At 46.0% G+C, this 25,469-nt stretch overlaps 1 protein-coding gene across 1 annotated transcript in view; it reads right to left on the reverse strand.

Annotated features, from left to right (window-relative positions):
- LOC147899557 (uncharacterized) overlaps window positions 1–25,469 on the reverse strand; it is a 406,773-nt gene that overhangs the window by 264,581 nt on the left and 116,723 nt on the right. The window contains exons 11-12 of the mRNA XM_087377749.1: window positions 24,762–24,942; window positions 24,191–24,589 (exon numbers count right to left, since the gene is read on the reverse strand). Coding sequence (XP_087233875.1) covers window positions 24,191–24,589; window positions 24,762–24,942 — 580 coding nt within the window. The remainder of the gene's footprint in view (window positions 1–24,190; window positions 24,590–24,761; window positions 24,943–25,469) is intronic.

The following is a 25,469-nucleotide window of genomic DNA, read 5'->3' on the forward strand; positions in this document are numbered from 1 at the left end:
TTGCCCAATTGGGAGCATCATTCTTCAATTCCACTAGTTATACTCATAGGATGCTCTCACAAAAACAACACTTAAAGTTGGAGTTCAAAAAAATCCAAGGCAGCTCAGCAAAAGGTCTGACAAGAAGAGCTTCGACAGAAGGAAGACAGCTGGAAAAAACAGCAGGAGGCATGCTAACATGAGCAGGAGACAGCATGGCATGTTCAACAGGCTGCACTTCAGGATCAGCACCACCTTCAACAACAGGAATGGGAGGCAGAAATAGAGGGCCTAAAAAGCCACCATGCAGCACAGGAAACCAAACTGGAGCCTGCCTGAGCTGACTCAGCTACAAAACTCCCTCGATTCGTCGGGGATGTAAAAAAAGGAGAAATAAAAAATTTGGGTGGCTGAATTAGGAAATTGTCTTGCAGCCAAGGACATTGAATTCGTGCAGCTTAGTGAGTAGCATGCCACACCTCAAAAGTCATATTCCTCCCTGCAGTCCAAGCATGATCAGTACTACAAGGCACACCACCGCTATAAGGCAAAGTATGAGAACCTTTGCAATATAATGGATACAATTGAGGGAGAGGAGGAGAATACCGAAGTCAATCTCATGTGATATCTGGGATATGCCTGCTTTTCATTTTGGTCCAGCAGAGCTTATTTTGGTTAGGAAAGCTTTGTCACTGGACAATCCACTTTTACTCCTTTTTTGGTCATGTGGTTCTACACACATTGTATGTATCATGATGTTTGTATTTCCATGTTGTTCCTCTTTCCAATGGTATCATTGTTATCTACTCTGCTAAATCTAAGGACAGGAGCCATTTTGTTTAAGGAGTTTTCAGGCTACGAGTAATGGTATTTCATGATGTACGGCCCAAACATGGCTTGTATTTTTTTTAATTTTCTTTTTCCAATTTACTCCTCTCCATTTTCTATTCATCGTCGGGATGGTGGATGATAGTGGCGGGGGAAATTGTTGTAGATACAGAGACACTTTTAAGCAATCACATGCCAACCATGTGTTGACCACATGTCAACCATATGTTGAGTACAGGTTGACCACATGTTGACCCAAGGAGTAGCATGCCACAAGGCGATCTCATGTCCAGCGGCACACATGGAGCAAGGTGCATTAACAGGTGCACATGGCAACTGACATCATTAGGTGGTCCAGCTCAATACATATAGGACCATTGTACAAATGCACATGGAGCAGTCAGATGAATTAGGACATGGCAACTGACATCATTAGGTGGTCCAGCTCAATACATATAGGACCATTGTACAAATGCACATGCACAAATGCACATGGAGCAGTCAGATGAATTAGGAGGGCACATGGAGTATTTACACGGCACCGACTAAAAGAGGCTGGTGAGTTAGAAAGTCGTCGAAGCCATCAAGAGACCGCGCCAAGAGCAAATGAGGATGGAGGAGGAGGAGAGGAGCAGGCATTGGGCATTCGCGAGGAAGAGGGAGAGGAAAGTGTGAGGAGAGATAGAGGCTTGAGCTACGAGCTCACCCAAGAGGAGAGTGTGAGGAGAGAGAGAGAGGCTTGACCTACGAGCTCGCCCGTTGTATGGGGATTCTTGGTGAGAACTTTATGTCCACTATGGGGGATGGATCTGTGTACTTTGGCAGACATGGCCACGTCTTGTGACTTGTGACCTGTGACTTATGCTATCCATTCCAGTAACTTGTGTACTTCGGTTGACCTGGTCACTCTCTTGTTGTTTCTATCTTCCTAGGATATGCAATTATTCACAACTTTGGCGTGCATAATGATTGTTGCTTCCTTGTGTTCATTCTCTGGACTTCTCTTCCTGACGTGACCATCACCCTTGCATAGTGCACTCATACAATGTAATTCATGGCATTACAGCCTACGACACCAGCACACACACCCTTGCATAGGGCACTCATACAGCGCGCTCCACCGCGCGCTCCACCGCATTAGAGCTTATGACACCCATACACCCTCTGTGCTTGTCACACTAGTGGCCTTTGGCCTCCGAGAACGCCTACGGAAAGGGATAGGGAACCCCACCCCCCCCTCAGACAGCTGCACACAAGGAAGGGAAAGGAAATAAAACCTGAGCAAAGATATCAGCCTTAGAAACAGACAGCAAAGGGGTATGCACATGCAAAAACATATGGGAAGAATAGTGAGAATACAACAAATGATGCCAAAAAGTCAAAGGTACTCGTTACTATTGCAACCTTCCAGGAGACCATATTAGTGAGTGTAAGAAGTTGATTCTCTCATGAAGTAAAAAGCACATGTGGATACCTCACAAGATGATGCACAGTGTTACATCAACCATATCACGGAAGCTACGACTTGGTTGTGGTGGTGAGGCAGGAAACCAGAGGGCTAGACAATGTCTACATAAGTGGGACCTAAAGGGTTGGGTCTAGTGTCATCCTCAAACTCAAGCATTAGTGAGGAGGTGCAAAGAGAAGTCTATAGAGATGAGTTTATTGGAAGGGTTTCTTCGGGGACACATGGCACAATAAGGCTAAGCCACTTGGCAGGCATTGGGCACACAAGAGGGTTCTGGAGAAAGCTCCAACTAAGTAGAACCAAAGAAGAAAATAACTCATAGAGAGTTCATGAAAAGAGAACAGAGACGGGATATTATACCTCTGTGGACATTTGTCGTTCTCCACCCAGCCATGACTTCATAGAGTGCTCCCTTGTTCGTCATACGTGAACTCCCTTGTTGTGAGTTCCTTCTTCTTCTTTCCCTTTCCTTGTGGAGCCTTCTCTAGAAATCTCCCCTGAACCTAGTACATGCCATGTGGACCCCTTTTATGCCAAGTGTCCTTTCAAAGGACCTTACTCTTTTGATCTCTCTTGGCATCCTTCTATAATGCTAGGTCTATTTTGCCTAGGCATTAATTCGTGTGTCCACCGTTGCATTGTCAAGCCCTCTTGGTCTCCCACCTCACCATAACCACCCCTCAGACTTGCGCAATTACGGCTAACGTAACATTCCCTTCCCCTTAAGCATGGTTTACATCCTCGAAAACAAATTTGGAAAACCTCCTTTGGAGATTGCTTACCCTTTCCCATGTTGAACTCTCTTTAGGTCTATCTTTCCACTTATTCAGACATTCTTGCCATATTGCATGTCGTGTTTATTTTTCTTGTCTATCTAAAATTCTTTCTGGTTCATGTGGTAAAGATGCAGGTTCAATGACTTCAACTAGGACTTCATTTCCAATGAGATTATCATCATCTCCTAGCTTCCTTTTTAGCCTACTAACATGAAAAAGTGGATGTACTCTACATCCCTCTAGTAAGGTTGATTTATAAGCAAGTTCTCCAATTCTCTTAAGTATTGTGAATGATCCACAATACCTAGGAGACAACTTCGGACATTTACCTGTCTTTAGAGATTTTGAAGATTCAAGTACATCGAGGTAGACGTTCTCATTTACTTCAAACTCCAACCTTCTACGGTGGGAGTTTGCATAACTTCGTGCTTTATCATGAACTCTTCTTATGCTATCTTTAGCTAACTTAAGCATTTGATTCATGTCTTTAAGAAAGTCTTTGGCCACTTGAACCTTCTCTTTTTTGAGTCCCACTGCCATTGGGGCTCTTGGTTGAAATCCATACATCATCATGAATGGACTAAAACCTGTAGCTGAATGTTTGGCACTATTATATGCAAATTCTAATATGAGCAAATATTGTTCCCAATTAGTTTGCCATTTAATTACATATGCTCAAAGAATATCTTCAATTATCTGATTGACCCTTTCAGTTTGGCCATCACTTTGTGGATGATCCGCGGTGCTCATATTCAAAGAAGTTTCTAACCTCATAAACACAGCCCTCTAAAAATGGCTGTTAAAATTGCTATCCCGGTCACTAACAATATCGGTTGGTAGCCCATATAATCTATAAATATGCTCCACAAACAACCTAGCTAATTTTGGAGTTTTAACATCTTCATTGATCTTAATAAAATGAGCCATCTTGGTCAACCGATCAACAATTACCCACACAAAGTTGTGCCCCCTCTGTTTCCTAGGTAATCCCACAATAAAATCCATGGAGATGATTTTCCATTTGCCAGATGGAATCTCCAATGGGTGTAGGAGACCTCCTACCTTAAGGCATTCAGCTTTATTGACCTGGCATTTTTCACACTTCAATACATAGTCTTGGACGTCCTTATCTATTCCAGGCCAAAAGAATTGCCTTTTCAGAAGCACATATGTCTTTTGAATTCCCGGGTGTCCTGTACTCGGACTATCATGACACCCAAAAAGAATTTGGCACCTAATGTCATTATTATCCAGGACACATACTCTACTTGTGTAGAGCAGGTAGCATCCTCAATGAAAGCCTCTCAATTAGTTGGATCCCTATTTCTAATTGCTTTCCATATTTCAAAGAAGTGAGGATCAAACTCACATTTCTCCTTAAAGGACTCTAGGAAATCTTTTTTTTTTTGGGTGCAAAAAGAGACTTCTATTAAGTATCAAAGAAAATCATTTTGAAATTGAGTAAAACTCAATTCATTGATCATTGGCATTCGGCTAAGAGAGTCTGCAACCACATTGAACTTCCCTTTCCGATATGTCAATTGTATATCAAAGTCTTGCATTAATTCAGCCCATCTAGCTTTTCTACCTTTAGGCTCTGGGTGATTGCAAATCCACTTAATGCTCTCTTGATCTAAGATGATCTTGAATTTTGCACCATATAAATAGTGCCTCCACTTCTTCAAAGCATAAACTATAGCATACAATCCCTTCTCATATGCCGAGTAATTCTATTGGGCAGGATCTAGTTTTTTGTTTTCAAAAGCCACTAGTCAACCTTTTTGTAAAAGTACTGCCCCAACAGCAAAATCATTAGCATCTATCTCAACCACGAATGGTTCATTGGGATCCAATACCTTTAAGATAGGAGTTGCTGCTATAGCTACTTTTAATTTTTTAAAAATTTTCTTTTGAGGTTCATCCCATATGAAGGTGCTTCCCTTCCCCTTAAGCTAGTTCGTCATCGGAACAGCAATCTTAGCGTAATCTTGGATGAATCTCCTATATCCAGACAAACCTAAGAATGTCTGTAATTCTTCTAGGTTTGTAGGATGTGGCCATTCCAACATGGCCCTTACTTTTTCAGGGTCCATACGAACCTCTTCTTGGAATATTATATGTCCCAAGTATTTCACTTGCAAAGAATTCATATTTGGATTCTTTAGTAAAGACTGAATTATCTCTAAGCAGTTGGAACACTTTTCACAAATATTCCAAAAGCCTTTTTCTGGTTTTACTATAAATAAGGATATCAGCTAAAAATACTACAATAAATTTTTCTAAATATGGCCTTAAGACACTATTCATAAGTGTCATGAAAGTTGCTAGAGCATTTGTTAATCCAAATGGCATTACTTTAAACTGATAATGCCCATACTTAGTACGAATAATGTCTTAGGGACATCCTCTTCCCTAATTCGTACTTGGTCATATTATGACCTTAAATCAATTTTTGTAAAATATTTTGCCCCTTGCAATTGATTAAAGAGCTCATCAATGCGAGGCATAGGATACTTATTTTTTATGGTGATTTTATTTAGTGCTCGATAAAAACTCTTTTAAGAAGGCTTGTTCAAACTCAGCCCAATACCTAGGAATTCTATCATTTTCTCTAAGGTTCATCCACCATTTATAGGCCTTGTTTCCAAGGGAAAGACTTGCTTCCACGACTTGATTTTCAGGAGGGGGAGTTGATGGAAGTCTTGCCGCTTTTGCAAGAACATATTAATCGCATCTTTATTACGCTCCTTTTCTTTCCCATTGAAAATTGCCGGTTTAATGTCCTTAAGAATGTTAGAGGTTTCTCTAAGTCGAGAGGTAGACTTCTCAACTTGATTAGGAGTCGTCAGTGATTTTTCCATAAGAGTTATCAATGAGAATCGGATATCTTGGTTATGGCTTCAGCTAGGATTTTCAATGTATCACTAATAGTTCCTAACCGTGTTTTTTTTTGCCGAAAAAACAGTGCTGATTATATTACTTCGAAAACAAGATACATGAGGTCAGCTTTGCAACTGACGGGACTGCGTTCACAAATCGGACGCAGCCCAAAAAGGAAACAAAAAAGTAAAGCTCTCTCTCACGGAGGGATCAGGCGAGTGTGAATGAACAGCCAGAGAGGTGGTGAATAGCGCCACTGAAGGCCCTGCGAAGTATGCTCGAAGAAGAGGCCCTGTGTGTCCCAATCACGGAGGAAACGTCTCCGCTTCTCCCGGCCAGCCCGGGAGTCACCCTGTATCTGGTCCCACTGGCCTCTGAGGGTGTGTATAATCTCACTCCAGATGTCAGTCATGACCTGGGCAGTCGAAAGGGAGGTGCCACCGAGGATCTGCGCGCAGCGCGAGGTCCATATGTGCCATCCTGTGATGCTGCTAATAATCTCCCAGACTGGCTGCCTCTCCTGAGAACCTGTGTCAGCCTCTGCCAGGTGCGGCGGAATGCTCTCGAGCGGCCCCCACGTCCCCTGTGTGATAAGGAACGTGGGGTCCTGCGGACATGCCTCGAACAAGTGATGGAAGCCAGGTGTGGTGCTGCACCAGCAGAACGCGCCCCAAGTGATCATACCTAACTCCGGTGCTGCGCGAGTAAGGATCCCGAAGGTCCACCTCCACACTTCCTGGGCGCGAGTGTAGCTCCACAGGCAGTGTTTTGGTGACTCCTCGTCCTCATGACAAATCTGGCAGCGTCCATCGCCGCAACCAGCTCCCCATTGGAAGACCTTTGTGGGCGAGAAGCCAAAGGAAGCAGGAGATCTTCCGCGGTCGCCAGCTCTCCCACAAGGCCTTCCAGAAGGCCTGCAAAAATAACCTGGAGATACCCTGAGCATACCAACTGGGCCGCTGGGTGGGCGGGCGGCTCTGCATCCTCCCGAGAACTCTCCTGCCCAATGTCGTGCTGTAGGCGAAGAAAGAGGTCGGCCCCTGACCTGTCACAATCTCTGGCCATCTCCACTCTCCTGGGTCCCAATCAAGCTCTGACAAGGCCCGCCCCTCCCAGAGCCAAAGTCGCCATAACTGCAGCTGATCCTGCTCTATACTGGGATCGGTCCGCCAAACCTTCCCCACGAGGCCTACGACCCGAACGCTCTGCCATGGGAGTAGTGGGTCGATGAGCACATCCTCTCTCCTGAGTCGGCCGTCCCCCGTAACCGCGAAAAAGGAAACCGAAGTGTCGTCCATCCGACCTGCAACCACCAATGGGATGCCACGGGGGGTGAACTGTCCCAGCCAACGGTCATCACCAGGCATGAGGGTCTGAATCTCGGGTGGAACTAACCAACCGGCTGGAATCGCTCCGTCTATCTCCATGCGTCTCACCTGAGCTCCACGGGCACCTCCAGCTGCGACTGCTAGAGCAGCGGTATCCAAGTGTCTGTACGTGTCCCTCCAAACTCGAAGGGACCGGGCTGGCCCCCGCATCCAGCCGTCCCACCTGATGTGTGATCTCTCCCCCAGCTGAAGGCCCTCGACATCTCTGACCTGGTCGTTCCAGATGAGCGGCTGGCGATCGATCTCCTCCTGACAGCTAGGAGGGAACTGAATGAGACTAAGGCGGAGCCGCCTCCAAACCATGAGAAGGCTACGAACGAGCGGGGCTGAGTGAGCGGGACAGAAGTGAAGATCCACCTGAGGGACGGTAGCCACTCTCCACCTCGGCGCGGGACACAAGAACCGACCCCCTGCTAAAGTAACATCTTCCACGTTTGCCCCCCGGGGGTCAAACCGCGGATAACTAACTTGCCCAGAAGGGCCTGACTCTGAAGCTCAGGATCGATGACCCCCAGGCCACCCTCAGCCTGCGGAAGAATGACAGTCTGCCAGGCAACCCTGGCTCTGGTATCTCTGAGACCGTCCCCCCCAGACCACAGGAAGTTCCGGACCTCCTAAGCTGTGCCACGCTGGATCTCGAGAAACACCAACAAGAAGCCACATACCATGCCGTGGCGAGGAGAACCTGGTTGACTACAAGAGCACGACCTGCGAGAGAGAGCTTAGCAGTGCTCCAGAAAGCCAGCTTCCGTCGAATGGAATCTAGCACCGGGAGAAACTGCTGAGCTGGCGTGATATCTAGGCCGACCTGAAAGCCGAGATATCTAGCTGTCTGTCCCCGCGGGATCCACCTGAAACCCAAAAACCTCCCCCACTGTGAGCACGCCCCAGGATTTGTGAGAAAACCAACTGATTTGTTCCAGTTGATTTTCGCACCGGCTGCCGAGCAGAAGACCTCTAGGGCCAGCCTCACCCTCTCCAGCATCATCTCATCATCCTGAACATACAGTGCTGTGTCATCTGCATACTCCGAATCCAGGAGCTCCGTGTCCTCCCTGATGGGAAGGCGAACATCCCGGTCGACCTCGCCCGAAGGTAGTATGTCATGGCCTCGGCGAAGAAGAGAAACAGGTAAGGAGCAAGGGGGCAACCCTGACGCACTGATCTCTCCAAACGAAAACGCTCTCCCATCCTGCCGCCGATGATGACCCTGCTGGAAGCCGTCCTGTATAATGCTGAAATACCCTGTATCCATCCTGCTGGGAACCCTAGTCGCTCCAGAGTACCCTCCAGGAAGGACCAGTCCACTCGATCGTAGGCCTTCTCAAAGTCGAGAAGTAGGATGGCTAAATGTGACCCGCTGTGTTGAGCCCACTCCGCCGCCTCTGAGAAAGTGAAGACATTATCCAGGATACTGCGATCCTGGACAAAGCCTGTCTGAGTGTCATGAATGAGGTCAGGAAGTAGAGGCCGAACTCTAGCGCTGATCATCTTGGCAAGGATTTTGTAGGCAGTGGAGAGGAGAGTGATCGGGCGCCACTGACGGATCTCCTGTCGATCTCCTCCCCTCGGGATGAGGCCAATCAGTCCCGAGGAGAGGCTCTCTGGCATATATCCGCTGCTGAAAATCCTCTGGAGGGCTGCTAGGAGGGGCTGATGGATCTGATCCCAGAAGGAGGTGAAGAAAGCGCGAGATAGCCCATCCTCGCCAGGGCATTTATGCCCATCGATGGCCATCAAGGCCTCCAACATCTCGTCAGTAGTGAACGGTGCCAACAACGTCGCCTGCATGCTGGGCTGAACCAGGGCTGGAATATGCCTCCACACCTCCTCGCGGGAACGTCGAGTGCGAGGGGCAAGCTGCTCCTGCTGCTCTCTCTCCAGCTGTCCCTACCTCCTGTCGCGAAGATAAAGGAGTCCCAAGCGGACTGCTCTACCTGAGCCATACCTGTAAACTCTGGTCCTCTGCCCTGCTGGTCCTCCAAGGTCTCCAGATTGTTGAAGTCACCTCCAACAATCCAGAAATCCATGTCTGGGAGAATCCCTGTAAGTGTCCTCCAGAAGGTGGCTCTGCATCGGAGGTCTGTGGGAGCATAGATGTTGAGGATCCCTATTTTGGAACCCTCCAACTCTAGGCCTACCCAAAGGGCACGGCCTGAAATCAACGTACCATGACCAAAAACTCCCTGGGCTAACTGCTCGCACACGGAAGTACAGACACCGCCACTCCTCCCCTGTGCGCCGATCGAGGGCTCCCAATAAGTGTGAGAGCGTCCAGGGAGAATCTTCCCGCAGCTACGGGAATGAGCCATAGAAAGCTTGTGCTCCTAGAGCAGAAGTATATCCAAGCGACCAATCACTGCTGGCTGAAGTTCCTGTCTCAAGATGAGCTTCCTAGGACCACGGGTGCCAGAAGAATGAAACCCGTTCACATTCCAGGAGACAAGGTGTAGGTTGGTAGGCTGCGAACAACTGTCTGCTCGCGGCAGATGTCGATGAAGAAGCTGACATGTCGGAATGGAGGCGCTGACGCTTATGAGAGGGTTTGGAGGGGGAGGCGGGATCGTCCTGCCCGTTCTTCAACACCTTTAGCAAAGGCGTAAGGCCTTTAGTACCATGAACAAATGCTTTCTTGAGCCAACTCGAGATCTCTGAAGTAGTCATCCCTAGAAGGCTCGGAGTTTCTGAGGGGTCCAGGCTCTGACATCCTGGGGTAGGGGCCACGACAGAGGGGGCCTGAGGATCACAATCAATCTGAAGCGTTTGGCGGCGCAACGCCACCGCAGGCGCACGTCACCCTCGGACCACTGAGTCTCGAGAAGCTGTCCACCGAATGGGCCTATCTAGGAGCAAACCTGAGCGTGCGTCTGCTCTCTGAGAGCCTCCCAGACCGAGTCGTCTGTCCAAGTCTCGGTGCCGTCGCTGAGGAATGTGAAGGCAAAGCTAGGGCCATCCCTCGGGGCCAAGGCTGCGATCTTCCCATCCGCCCCTTTACGGAGCAGGAAGATACTGATGTCGAGACAAGCAGGAAAGGTCCCAAGGTCGGCCACATCCAAGTAGTCCCAAGGGCCAGATCTGTAGAAGTCGCGAGGAAGCTCTCTCTCTTGAAGCTGAGGCCCTCCAGAGTCTGCAACTGAGGGGCTAGCAGACAAGGAAGACTGCTCCAGTGGTGGTGTAGATTCAGGGTGACCTGCCTGTGGAGGGGAAGGGGGAGGTGGCTGGGGGGTAGGCAACTCAGACTCCACGGAGGCGACTAGTGGGAGGGGTGGAGGAGGGGGAGTGGGGGCTGCCCGCGGCTGAGGAACCATCGGTATAGCTGACACTGCAGGAGAGCTGAGAGAGGCGGGGAGGGGGGGATGGGGCTGCACCTGGGACTGGGGCGGAGAAGGAAGAGGAGGAGACTGAAGAGGAAGAGGCGGGGGCTGATGCTGCGGGTCGGGAAGAGGGGGGTGCGCCTGGGGAAGGGGCTGGGACTGAGTGGAAGGGGGCTGGGGAGCGGAAGAGAGGGGGACCTGAGGCTGTGGAGGGCGGGCTACCGTCGAAGAAGAAGCTCTCCCAGGACCCTGGGGCGGCTGCCTGTCAGGTCTCTGAGGCGCTGCTGCAGGTTGGGTAACCTCTGCCTCCTTGTCTTTTTCGGAAATCTTCTTATTCTTTCCTCTTTTCCTTCTGACCTCAGTCCAATCGCCAGCTATCTCTGGACCGGACTCCGGCTGCCTCTGCTCCTCCTGACGTGGTTGCCCGGAGGGGGGGGAGGGGGCGGAGGGAGAGGGGGCCGTGGGGGGCCGAGAGGAACTGGAGAATCGTGGACAAATAGCAGCCAGGTGCCCAAAGCCGTGACACCTCAGGCACTGGCCTAGCTGTCCTGTGACTACCATGCTCTGGGTAATGCTGCCGGCATCTGTCACGATCTCAATCACTGCAGGGAGAGATGCAGGGTCCGCCACAACCACACGGACTCGAGGGGCTCCTGCCGTAGTAACCGCATCGGCAAAAGTGTCATGCATAACCCAGTCAAAGTGGGAGCCCAGGTCCCTAACAATCGGCCGCAGCTCAGCAGCAAGGCCTGGAAAAACTAGCGTCACTGGGTGGCGAGGTATGCGAAAACGAGCATCAAAATCCGCTGCACTGAATCCACGGTACCAAGGGACTATCATAATGATCTTTCCATCCACTGATGTGGGGGAACCAGCAATCAGGTTGCTCGCCGCTTTCGCAGTAGAGAGTTTAAGCCAGAAGATGCCCCTTCCCATAAGGGCCACCTCCTCAATGTGGCTGTCCTCTAGCATGAGGGTGGACTGGAGCCAATCCCTGATGGCTGATCTGGAGGGGGAATGTCCAATGACTCTGCCATAGACAGAGGTAAGGGCAAAGTCATTGGCAACCTCCTGTACCCGAGACGATTGTTGCTCTGTCAAGATAACGCGGTAGGCATCTGGAGAGGGAGGGTCCGACTGGGCCTCCGGTTCCGGGCAGGGAGCCGCCATACCGCCAAGACAAACTACGAGACCTCCGATGAAGAAGAGGCTGCCACCAAAAAAAAAGGGGGGGGGGGATAGACGAGGGGGGTGGAGCCTGGGTGTGATGAAGAAGGGTGAGGCGAAACGGGACGAAGCGAGTCGGGTGGGGGAAGCGGAGGCGCAGGCGGGGGCAGAGGCGGAGGGCAGAGGCGGGAGTGGAGGCGGGGGGCGAAGGTGAGGGGGAGGGATGGCGGTGGAAGCGAGGGCGGGAGGCCGGGAGGCGGAGGGGGCGAGGGTGGAGAGCGGGGGGTGGGGGCGGAGGATGGAGGGCGGGGGGGGGTGAAGAGGCGAGGGCGGGGGACGGCTGAGGTGGGGCGGGGCGGGGCGGGGCGGAAGGACGGGAGGGGCGAGGGGGCGGGGCGGAAGGGCGGGAGGGGCGAGGGGCGGGGGGGTGGGGAGCGAGGGGCGAGGGGGGGGCGGGTGGAGAGCGCAGCGAGGGGGGGCGAGGGGCGAGGGGGGGCGGGTGGAGAACGAGGCGAGGGGGAGGAGCGTAGCGAGGAAGCGAGGGCGGGTGGGGAGCGAAGCGAGGGGCGGGGGAGGGCGTAGCGGGGGGGAGAGGTGAGGCGGAGAGGCGAGGTAGGGAGGGGCGGAGGGCGCAGCAAGGGGGTGAGACGGGAGGTGGGGGGGGTGAGGCGAGGGGCGGCGAGGGTCGAGGGCGGAGAGGCGAGGGGGTGAGGGCGGCCGAGGCAGGGGTGAGCAAGGGGAGGTAGAGGCTGCGGGTGGGAGGGAGAGGGCTCGCAGGAGCTACCACACCATCAATCATAGTCTCATGTTCCTAACGGTGTTTACATGTGAATTTCGAAGGTCCTATTCACGACTTCTGCCCACTATGGGGTAGACGCTCGCGGTTTTTGTGGCAAAGTGGTAACCAAAATCTATCCAAAAGGATAGAGTTTCGAGATTGGTCAGCCTCTTGGGGCTTACTCGTCTTGGCCTTGCTTTTCTTTGTGCCACCATATGGTATATGGAATTCCATAATCACCATAGTCTGTCTTCCATTGCCATGTTATCCTCCTGAGTTTCATTTTGTACTTCCTCATGTATTTCCTCTCCAACTTAAGCTTTTCCTTTTCTAGCCCTTTCCTCGCTCTCCCTAACCATTTCATCTCTTTCTGGAGTTGACATTTTCAAATGCGAGTTTTTCATATTTTTATAAAGCAGAAAGCTTTATCGAGAGAAAAATATGATTGCCACTTCCTTGGAATTTGCTTGATGGCCTTGGATTTATCTTCTCGCTTTCTTTGATTCACGATCTTCACTTTCGATTCCGCTTTTGCGCTTCCCTCCATCTTGAACGCTGGTCTTCTTTCTTTTAATGATGGCAAGGCTTTAACTTGGAAGGAAATGATCCTGGATAATGAGGGTCTTTGGAAAGAAATGGGCTTTAGGATTTGTGGAGAGAAAGAGGGAGGCTAAAACTTTTGAAAAGTAATACTTATAAGTCCTTGCTGAGGTGGCTTTTACTAAGGTCATGGAAACCTTAGATGATATGGCTTTTACAAAGCCTTCAACTTTGTCTGTCTATGCAGGTCGTCAAATCATGATGACGGAATCTTATGCATGCATATCTTGCCGCTCTCTCTCTCTCTTGCAAGTGTGGTTGGATCCCAGGCTTCCACCTTTGTGTAATACTGTTGAACCACCAAAGGCAAAAACGCGTAGTAGTGAAGGAGGAGGCTTGAGAGCATAGATCCGAGTCTGGGTCACCAAAAAAGCATAACAAAGAAAAAGACTCTCTGTAAGTGGAATAAGAGCTTGCAACAGTTGAACTTTGGCCGAGCGAAAGCAATTCCGTTTGGATAAGCTCTTCAAGTCAATGAAGAGCTTGCAGCAGATGAGCTATGGCGGAGTGAAAGCAATTCCGTATCAGTCCTGTGGCACTCAGTAGCAGTGATGCTGCATACAGGGAGACAAAACAGATTGGCCTTTGGCCTCTGGGCACATAGAATCCCCAGCCGACCTCAGATTCTGTCGATCGAATTCAAAAAATGGGAGAGAAATACGTCTCTTCCTCTGCTCTTGTAACCGCCGCTCCTACTTGGGAAAAAGTATGACACGCAGCTCTCCCAAAATCACTCGATCAGCATCGTTGCTTTGGCTTCACTTTGAGCATAGATTTCAACGTTTCTTCAAGCTTGAATCTTTCATTCCTTTACTTTGAGTGCATGTATACTGAAGAGACCCAAGCTATAGATCGTGACGCTTTCAAAATGTAGTAGATCGATCAGTCCTGAACTCAGAACCTCATTTCAACGGCTCTATCGCGAGACTTTTTGCAATAACTGATAATCATCAATCGTCCATGGCTCTGATACCAATATTACACCTCCAAGGGCTGCTGTCGTTCTCCACCCAACCACGAATAGAGTGCTCACTTGTTCGTCATACGTGAACTCCCTTGTCCTGAGTTCCTTCTTCTTCTTTTTCTTTCCTTGTGGAGCCTTCTCTAGAAATCTCCCCTGAACCTAGTGCATGCCAGGTGGACCTCTTTTATGCCAAGTGTCCTTTCAAAAGACCTTACTCTTTTGACCCCTCCTGGCATCCTTCTATAAAGCTAGGTCTATTTTTCCTAGGCATTAATTCGCGTGTCCACCGTTGCACTGTCAAGCCCTCTTGGTCTCTCACCTCACCTTAAACCACGCCTCAGACTTGCACAACTACGGCTGACGTAACACGGGAGCTTTCAAGAACCCGTGGCTGGGTAGAAATGTGGCAGATAGCCCTCTTTGTTGACATGAATATTTCATTAGTACAAGAGCGAGTGAGTAGTAGTAAGCAAAACTATTTTCACATGGGTTTGGAGTCAGCCCGAGAAGCTTCAGCTGTACACCAGGAACGAGTGAAGCAGGGGGGTCACAATCGTTTGGGAAAGCTTGTTTTTTAGATTGGACGTAACCAGTCACCACAAAGGTGGGCAGTTGTGAGAAGCCTACGTTGGGCAATCTATTCGACAAGTTCGTGGAAGAGGAAGTTATGAAGCTAACGACTCTGCATATCGTCATTTTTGTCCGTACGGCCAAAGAGCTGGTTGCTAATATGTGGAATGGTTTAAAAGCTGACGGAAGGTGTTGAGGAGACCAACATGTGAAAAGTGGGACTAAAAGGTGAGATCATAAAGCAAAAGAGCGACCCGTCTTCGAAAATATATCCAAAGTCTCAAATAGATACCAGGGAAGTGGCTATCATATTTTTCTCTTGATAAAGAGTTTTGCTTTATATTTTTTGGGAAAATTTTTCATTTAAAAAAATTTATGAGTCTAGAAAGAGATGAAATGATTATGGATAATGAGGAAAGGGCCAGGAAAGAAAAAGCTATAGTCGAAGAGGAAACTCTTGAGGAAACACATGAGGATACTACGAACATGGGAATATTGATTACGGTGATTAATGAATTCCATATTCGGAATTCATTAAACTAGAAACTTGAATGCAAAGCATAGAAACACAGTTAGGGACTATTAATGATACATTGAAAGCTCTAACTGAAGCCATATCCAAGTTATCCAATTCTCAATCGGTAACTCCCATGGCACAATCACCGACTCCTCCTAGTTAAGTTAAGAGGTCTACCTCTTGACTTAAAGAAACCTTTAACATTCCTAAGGACTTGAAACCACGAATTTTCAATGGGAAAGAGAACGAACGCAACAAGGATGCGATAAATACATTTTTGCAAAAATGGCAAGACTTCCATCGACTCAGGAAACCCCTCCTAAAAATCAAGTCGTGGAAGCGAGTCTTTCTCTTAGTACCTAAAAATGAGCTAGAAAGAGCTTGGGAAGCTTGGGACAATTGTAACATGGGCAAGAAGACTCTAGTGCATTACATAGTGAACTATAGGGACACAATCATTAAGTTGAAAGGAATCGACAAATTTCAAAAAATAAGGGGTTTCATGAGAGGTCTAAAAGAGAGCTACAAGGTTGAGGTGAGAAGAAATCCTCCCAAGACCTTTGAAGAAGCAACTCACCTTGGTCATCACCAATTTTATTGGTAAAGAAAAATGATGGCACTATGCATTTATGTATAGATTGCCGAGCCTTAAATAAGAGCACAATAAAAAATAAGTATCTTATGCCTCGTATTGATGAGCTCTTTGATCATTTGCAAGAGGCAAAATATTTTACTAAAATTGACTCAAGATCAGGATTTCACCAAGTACGAATTAGAGAAGAGGATGTCCCTAAGACATCATTTTATACTAGCTACATGCATTATCGGTTTGAAGTAATGCCATGCTTTTATGACACTTATAAACAATGTTTTAAGGCCATATTTTGAAAAATTTAATGTAGTATTCTTAGATGATATCCTCATCTATAGTAAAATGAGAAAAAAGCATTTGGAACATTTAAGGAAAGTGTTCCACTTGCTTAGAGATAATTCTCTTTTTGTAAAAGAATCCAAGTGTGAATTCTTTGTGAAAGAAGTGAAGTACTTACGACATATCATATCCCAAAGGAGATTCGTATGGATCCCGAAAAGGTAAGGGCCATATTGGAATGGCCACATCCTACAAACCTACAATAATTACAGACATTCTTACGTTTGTTTGGATTTTATAGGAGTTTCATCCAAGATTATGCCAAGATTGTTGTTCGATAATTGACCAGCTTAATGGGAAGGGAAGTACCTTCATATGGAATAAACCTCAAAAGAATAGTTTTGAGAAATTAAAAGTGGCTATAGCATCTGATCCTATCTTAAGGGTAGTAGATCCCAATGAACCATTTGTGGTTGAAACAGATGCCAATGATTTTGATGTTGGAGTGGTACTTTTACAAAAGGATCGACTAGTGGCTTTTGAAAGCAAAAAGTTAGACCATATCCAACAGAATTACTCAGCATATGAGAAGGAACTGTATGCTATAGTCTATGCTTTGAAGAAATGGAGGCACTATTTGTATGGTGCGAAAATCGATATAATTTTTAATCATGGATTTGCAATCAGTTGAGATTAAAGGAAGAAAAGCTACATGGTCTGAAATAATACAAGAGTTTGATATCCAATTGACATATTGGAAGGGAAAGTTCAATGTGGTAGCCAACTCCCTAATCCAAATGCCAATTGTTAATGAATTGAGTTTTACTTAATTCCAAAATAATTTCCTAGAGTCCTTAGAAGAAAAGGGTGAGTTTGATCCTCACTTTTCTGAAATATGGAAAGCAATTAAGAAGAGGGATCCAACTAATTGAGGAGCTTTCAGTGAGGAGTCACATGGAAATGGTGACACACCACAAATTGGTGATAAATGACTCGAATGGAAAAAATATACTATTGAGGATGGCTACCTGCTGTACAAGGAGTATGTGTCTTGGATAATAATGACAGTAGGTGCCAAATTCTTTCCAAGTGTCATGATAGTCCGCTGGAAACCCGAGAATTCAGAAGACGTATGAACTTATGAAGAGGCAATTCTTTTGGCCTGGAATAGATAAGGACGTCTAAGATTATGTATTGAAGTGCAAAAAATGCTAGGTCATAAGGCTAACGCCTTAAGGTAGGAGGTCTTCTACATCCATTGGACATTCCATGTGGCAAATGGAAAAGCATCTCCATGGATTTTATTGTTCGATTACCTAGGACACAGAGGGGGCATGACTCTATGTGGTAATTGTGGATCGATTAACCAAGATGGCTCATTTTATTGCAACCAATGAAGAAGTTAAAACTCCAAAATTAGCTAGGCTATTTGTGGAGCATATTTATAAATTGTATAGGCTACCAGCCAGTATTGTCAGTGACTAGAATAGCAAATTTAACATTTCATTTTTGGAGGGATGTGTTTATGAGGTTCGAAACTTAGTTGAATATGAGCACCGCGGATCATCCACAGCGTGATGGTCGAACTGAAAGTGTCAATCAGGTCATTGAGGATATGCTTCAAGCATATGTTAGTAAATAACAAACTAACTCAGAACAGTATTTGCCCATCTTAGAATTTGCATATAACAATGCCAAACATTTAGATATAGGTTTTAGTCCATTCGTGATGATGTATGGATTTCAACCTAGAACCCCAGTTGCAGTGGGACTCAAAAAAGAGAAGGTTCAGCTAAGGAGATGAATCACATGCTTAAGTTAGCTAAAGATAGCATACAAAAAGCTTAAGATAGAGCAAGAAGTTATGCAAACCCCCACTGTAGAAGGTTGGAGTTGGATGGTACCTAAATCTTCAGAATCTCTAAAGACAGGTAATTGTTCAAAGTTGTCTCCTAGGTAATGTGGACCATTCACAATACTTAAGAAAATTGGAGAACTTGCTCGCCTTACCGGAGGGATCCATAGTACATTCACTTTTTTATGTAAGTAGGCTAAAAAGGAAGTTAGGAGATGATGATAATCTCATTGTAAATGAAGTCCTAGTTGAACTCATTGAGCTTGCTACTTTATCACATGTATCCGAAAGAATTTTAGACTGACAAGAAAAAAAAACACGACATACAATATGGCAAGAATGTCTGGTGAAGTAAAAAAATAGACATGAAGAGAGTTCAACATAGGAAGGGAAGCAATCTCCAGAGGAGGTTTACTACTTTTGTTTTCAAGCACGTAAACCATTCTTAAGACGAAAGGAATGTTACGTCATTCATAATCACGAAAGCTACGACTTGGTTGTGGTGAGGCAGGAAACCAAAGGGTTGGACAATGTTTGCTTAAGTGGGACCTAGAGGGTTGGGTCATCCTCAAACTTAGGCATTAGTGAGGAGGTGTCCCTTGGGGGACACATGGCACCATAAGGCTAAGCCACTTGGAAGGAATAGGGGAGGGTTCTGGAGAAAGCTCCAACTAAGTAGAACCAAAGAAGAAAAGAACTCAAAAAGTGTTCATGAAAAGAGAACAGAGATGGGAGCTTTCGAGGACCCGTGGCTGGGTGGAAATGTGGCAGACAGCCCTCTTTGTTGACATGAATGTTCACACAGAATGCTCCAAAGGTGAATAATGTCAAAGATGAAATAGATTTTGCATTTTTGACAAAATATGATATTGACTTCGAGGGGGATACCTCAAATGCAATGCAAAATTCAGAGGCGGCCATGTTGTTCATGGACGATTCATGGTGCATTGGTAGTAGTGCTACTCCGTGTAAGGAGTGGTTTGATGAGCTGAAAACTACATATGGAAGGTATGTGACTTGTGCAAACAACTCCAAGCAAAAAGTTTCAAGCATAGGAGATGTCTAAGTAAAGTCACAATTTGATTTCTGTCCCTATCCTTGGTCATGACCAGCACATGCTGGTAGAATCTCAAGATGGTTGCTGGATCAAGGATCCTAAAAAGGATTTTCAGATTGTTGCCACAGGCTCATATAATCAAGGCATTTATGCATTTGATGCTCAACCTATTACAGGGTGCTTTGGTAACAACCACTTCAAATGTGAAATCATTATGGCATGCACGTTTTTTTCCCCAAAAAGGAGACTTCCGTTAAATGAATAACTTGCGAGAGCAAGCTCAAAGTGGAAGTACATCATGCAATGCACAAGAAAAACTCCTCATAAAGAGGTGGAAAACAACCGAGTTTGAGGCTGAAAATGCCATTTCAATCATGATGTGGACTCTAAGAAGAAGGGTGAAACCCCCATTCTCTAAAGAATGCAGCCCTCTTTGTAGAGGCTGCGTGAGAAGACCCCTACATGCTCGCTCAAATGGCCATCAGTGTATGTATAATGTCAGTCCATAAACTATCCCATGTGTGAGAGGGGTGAACCTAGGATCCCTCAGATGCCTCTGTACATATGGCTCTCCAGATATGCCACGCTGCAATACTCGTCATTATCTCCGAAGAAATGTCCACAGAGGCATGTACTGCTCTAAATGGTGAAGCAAAAACATCACCCAAAGAGCATAACTCCACTAAGTGGCGTCGAAGCCTAAGGCTATTCATGTCTCTCATACAAGACCTGAGGACCTAAAAGAGAGAGCCAAGCAACAAAGGCCGAGATCATGAAGAAGGGGGAACATACAAAAGTATTGAGGATCGTGGCTATCCTTCTCCAAGTAATCCTCGCTTGATTGTAGTCCCATAAACAATGCTGATCTGGCTCCGTAGGATTGGCCCTGAACTTGGATCTCCATAGGTTCACTGCAATCCCACCATGAATAGAAAGTCAAAAGAAAAGAGTGAATTTTTTATTCCTGAGAGTTTTCCAGAGTCTTTTGAAATTTCTTCTAAATGTCAACAAAAATCTTGAAACCTTTCCAATGGTGAGCTTCGGATGGCCTCCAACCTCTACAACTCAGCTGAAATCTCCTAGCATTATGAACAATGTAATGAAAGAAGGGGAGGCTCCTCTCTTGGTGCCCTTCGTCGATCCACTCCCACTCACCAGGACCCCACTACAAGAACTTTATGGGAACACCCCCATCAAGCCTAACCTCCAAGCACAAAGGCTAATAAGGTGCGGATGAGGATCTATGTACCACTCTAAGTCTAAGACACAATTCACCAGATCAATAATATTACCAGGTGAAGAAAACATCTTGTGTGGATCTGGACAGCCTCCTTCCCGCAAGAACATAAAAAACCAAGGTATCCTTATCTGCACCAACAAAAGCAATAACCTAAAGGAATGCCCGCTCTCGTGAAAGCTCCCATTCAAGTGGAATATGAAATAGGCATATCATTTGTGTCCATCCAATCCACTGGAATGGCTGCATCTATTTGTTGCACTTCCCCTGAGATTACTTACTAACTCTGCTTTACGGCCCTCTGGAACCTTTTTGAAAGATCCCACAGTAGAGGTAGGGCCCCTTTCCCACCTAAACCACTGCATGTAGTGAGAGATACCAAATGGTCTTCCATGCTCATGCTATCATTCCACATGACAGGCTGCCTGTCAATCTCTTCAGGAGAGGAAGAGGAAACTCTTTGAAGAGTACTCCCGACGACGCTAACTCAAGCCTTCACGATAGTAGCCATAAGAGGGGAGGAAGGAGACCTAAGGTGGACTGAAGTAAAAATCTATTTGGTACTCTCCATCCAATCTCCTCCCGAAATAGGTGTACAAGAGTGTATGCTGCGAATAAAGAAGTCTTTTCAAGGCTCTTGCCCAGGCATCAGTCCCCTAAGCAAGATCTCCCAAGCCACCCTGGCTATAATATATGTTGTGCCATCAAGTCCACTCCATAGAAATTTCCTCAAAAACAAACCAAGCCATGGTGGCTAGTAATACATGGTCAACCACCACAACTCTAGAGGCAGGGTCAAGCTTGGCTAAACTCCAAAAAAGGAGCATTCTCCTTATGCTCTCCAACATAGGAGCAAATTGTTTGTGATGGAGATATACCCATACCGACCAGGCATGCCAAATAGCGGATAGGAACACCCCTCTGAATCCAAGTGAAGCCAAGGTCATTTAATACATTCAAGGATTTCCTTAAATAAGTGAGCGTCTATGGCGTGGCATCCAAAGAAATAGTAGTATCATCTTCCAGCTCACTGTCTAGAAGCTCTTCATCTCTTCTGAGAGGAATTCTTAGCCCAAAAATATCAGCTGGAGATCTAATGTAGATACTCATAGCTTTTGCCACAAACAAAACGAGAAAAGGAGCCAAGGGCATCTCTGGCGACTGATCTAGAAATCTGAAACCTCTCACCCTTGACTCCACCAATAAGCACCTGGTTGTGGGCTAATCTATATAAGGAGGAAACCCCTCTAACCCAAGTATCAAAGCAAAGAAGGGTACCCTCTAAAAATCCATAGTCTTCCCTGTCCATAAGCTTTCTCAAAGTCCATGGTAGAATGGTGAGCCTCTAGTTGCTTTGTATAGCCCACTGAGAAGCTTCCCAAAATGAGAAGATATTGTCAAAGATTCTTCTACCATGCACAAAGCTCATTTGTGTATCATGAATAAGATATGGAAGTAAGGGTTGCAACTGCTGACAGATTGTTGTGGCCAGTATTTTGTAGAAAGTGCGTAAAAGAGTAATAGGCCTCCATTGATACACTAAATTTCTGCTACCATGCTTTAATAAGTTGAATGAGACCATCCGTAAAAGAGTCTGGCATCTCACCCGAGTTCCAAATGCCCTGCAGGGCTGAGGTAATGTGATCTCCAATCATATCCCAAAAAGTAATAAAGGAGGGGGTAAATCCATCCAAGATTGGGCACTTATCCTTATGGAGGGCAAGAAGCGCAGTCCTGAACTCTATGGTAGTGGAAGGTGCATTAAGTGAGACCCGCATCTTTGGCTCCACCGACATAGGAGTACACTACCATATAGCATACCTGGCATCAACTCTGCTGGTCTGCGTATGAGGATCTGCTGCTGTAAGGAGTGAGGCATAATAATCTATGGCTATTCGCATGACAACATTAGGACCTATCGGCAAAACCCCGTCTAAGTCAACAAGCTGCGAGACACTCTCTACTATGTCTGGGGCCAAGAGTAGAGAAGTGTTTATTGACTCTATCTCCCATCCGAGTCCAGAATTACTCACGTGTATACTCAGCTCTCTGATCTAACAATATTTGCTCCTGGGACCTTTTTGCAGCAAGGCGTTTCAGAATCCAAGCATTGTGGGCCGTTTTTGTTCTTCCCTCTGTAGGGCTGCCCACTAGTAGCAAATACCAATCTCGCGTTTAAGAATGTCACATCTTTAACCGAATGGTTAAAGCCACTAACAACAAGTTAGGGCTGTAGCCACATGTGAAGGAGATGGCTCTCCCCATTGCACGTGAGAAACCCAAATCTGCAAGACTGCCTCTGTAAAGTCCTCCTCTGTGTAAAAGGCATCTGGAATCCTGAGACTAGCAGTGGCATGCACGTTTTGGTCACATTCATCAAAGAGGTTTAGTACTCACGTCCAATCATGGACTAGTTAATGGAATGCCAAAAATACATGGAGATTCAGAAATATTTTTGGAGGAGGCTTTGGAACTCCCTTGAGAATAGAAAGTCAATCTCTTCTTCTAGCTTTTTGTTCATGGAAGGATTGAAGTGAATCAGTGGAGGAGTATTTTTGTATTTGATCCCTCTTGTCCTCAGTACTTAGCAGCTGATGATTCTATTCGGCTTTCCCTAGAAGATCATTGCATCCCCTACCATATAGCCATCAGAGTGTGTGCAATATTTGTCCAAGTACTGGCCAAGTAATGAGTTGGATGGACCTAGGTTCCACCGATAGCCTTTGTGCATCTAGATCACTAAATGTGCTAGGCAATGATGCTCGCTACAATCTCTCAGCTAGTGTCAATTGATGCATGTGCTGATCTATCTAAGAGACTGGGACGGCATGAAGTCGACAAAATTGTACATCGCGGTGCCGAACCATGATAGCCCAGGAGGAAACCTGAGTTTGATAAAATTCATGAGGCCTATTAGTGAAAGCTAGGCCATTGAACCCCAAGTATTAAAAAAGTGGAGGAAAACCTGCGCAATATCCAAATGATCCTGGCATGTCTCTAACTCAACCAGGAGGACAATTTTCTCAAAGAGTGGAGATTTTGTCCTTTCTTTTTTGAGATCATCATATGCATGAGGAGGTGGCATTCCCAGCCATAGTCTTGGCTCTTTTGAGCTTTTCATTTCAAGCTGTAGTCCTAGTTCTTATCAAGCGTTTCGGTTGCTCAGATTTTGAGTGGTCTTTTACCACTGGTTTGATGAATCTATGCCTTGAGTTTTTTCTCTCAGCTGTTGATTTCATACTCGACAGAAGTCTATTTCAAGCAAAAAAAGGACAGTCCTCTTGATTGAGACCCTCATCTAATTGGTGCACCCTTAAACTTGATGATAAGAGGTCTCTCCCATGTGGAAGTACGTGTACATATGTGATGATGGTACTTTTTATCACCTTTGGCGGCCAAACAATATGGATTGGGCATGCATTATCGACCTCTTTGGCACTATATTTCTCAGATGCTTCATGGCTTTTTACCAATGCCTAGATTGGAGCTTGTGTATTGTCTTACTAATTGGGCCTCACATCGCCAGGGCTCTGCTACCCACTCCTTATGCCTAGCCGATATCTCAGTGGGACTAATTTATACAGGGTTTTGATGCCTCCTTCTTGGATTTCGCATCATAAAAATCAGCTTTGGTCATTGAATTGCAATGCCAAATGGTGGCATAAAAGATTGCAGCAACTTTGGTCCTGCAAACTTCCTCTTTGTCAGCAGGTTTTTGGATTTCACCCCCAAAACAAAAGTAAATACATAAGTACATACACGTGCAAATATTTCAATATTTATATCTATGTTTGTGCGGCATGAGTACATTTGTTAAATAGATTTTTTATCTTTATGCATTTACATATGAATACATACTTGTTTGTGTGTGCATAGGTGCACGCATAAAAGGCCTCTTCTAGTAAGGAGCATATGTTTAGAGATTTGAAAGTTTCCTTCACCTCTGGATGAAGCAGGAAAGATTCTGGATTAAGAGAAAACTTGGATAAACAACCTTCTTCCTCGGTAATCCGGAAAGAAAAACTTAAGGGCACAGGGCTAGTATTGTGTAATTGCAACTGCTTTATGGTTTCCATACCATATGATACTTGTCCAAAATCAATTTCTTTTGTTTCCAAATCAAATTGTGGGGCACTGACACATCCTCTTAAGGTCAAAGACAAATTATGGAGCACTCCATCCACTTCCCAGATAAAAGTTTCAGCAAATTCCCCCATAGCAGTACAGACAGCTTCAATTGCAATATCTTGGACTTCCATAGGTGGCAATGCTCCAGAATCTGGCTGGAAGTTGAAAGTTATGATTCCAGAACTTGTTGCATTCATCAATCTGTATACTGCCTGCAATTAAAACCTGCTATGGTGATTCCTACAATTTTATAGAGATCATTGACATAAAACTCAATAAAATTTATGATTCAAATATCTTCTTGTTACAGACATGGCGCTTTATCATGGGGTCAATAAAATTCTCCCTCAAAGGCTACTACCAGGATTGAAGAACATATCATACCTCTAGCTCGCCTGTGTTCTGTAGCTCCACAGTCAACCTATATGCAGAATATAGATGTATGTTTCCCAGATCATGCATATTGGGGAACAACTGCACTTGTGGTCCAATACCTGTACCTTGCAATTCCAGTTTGAGAGGTTCTGCTTTCCCGGAAACAAGGCAATGTGCCGTGTACATATAGCTGAAAATCAGAGACAACAGTGGCATCCGTGACAAAATTATCAGGCAAAAGGAGGCAAAAATCAGTAGATATAAAAAGCACACACGAGTTTTTGGCCTTTTCCTCCAACACATAAACCTCTGACACAGAAAAGTTGAGCACTAGATGCAAATGCCAAGCATGCCTATCAACTGCAGAAAGCATAAATAAGACATAATAATACAAATAAAGATATGGATTAATTAAAAGGATGCATATTCTGATCCCCTATCATGAGCGAACAAAAGAATGAAACCCTTTTCTCCAATCCCCACTTAAAATTCTGAGATAGACATAATCTCTTCCAAACCTGAGTGTCTCATGGAATTTTTATTAGACAAGTGATGAACCCTGTTACGAATGGGTCAATGCTTGTGCAAGTATCATTGCTGGCCTATCATGGGCTTAAACTGACACTAGCAACACTGAGAGGTACTGCATAAGTACAAGAGTTACTAAGAAAGAGACTGATGGCTCAAAATCCAATCTCGGAATCAAATTATTCGATT

The sequence above is a fragment of the Dipteris shenzhenensis genome, chromosome 8, assembly GCF_047967505.1.
Source record: "Dipteris shenzhenensis isolate YYH24624 ecotype China chromosome 8, Dip_SZ_1.0, whole genome shotgun sequence".
NCBI lineage: Eukaryota > Viridiplantae > Streptophyta > Polypodiopsida > Gleicheniales > Dipteridaceae > Dipteris > Dipteris shenzhenensis.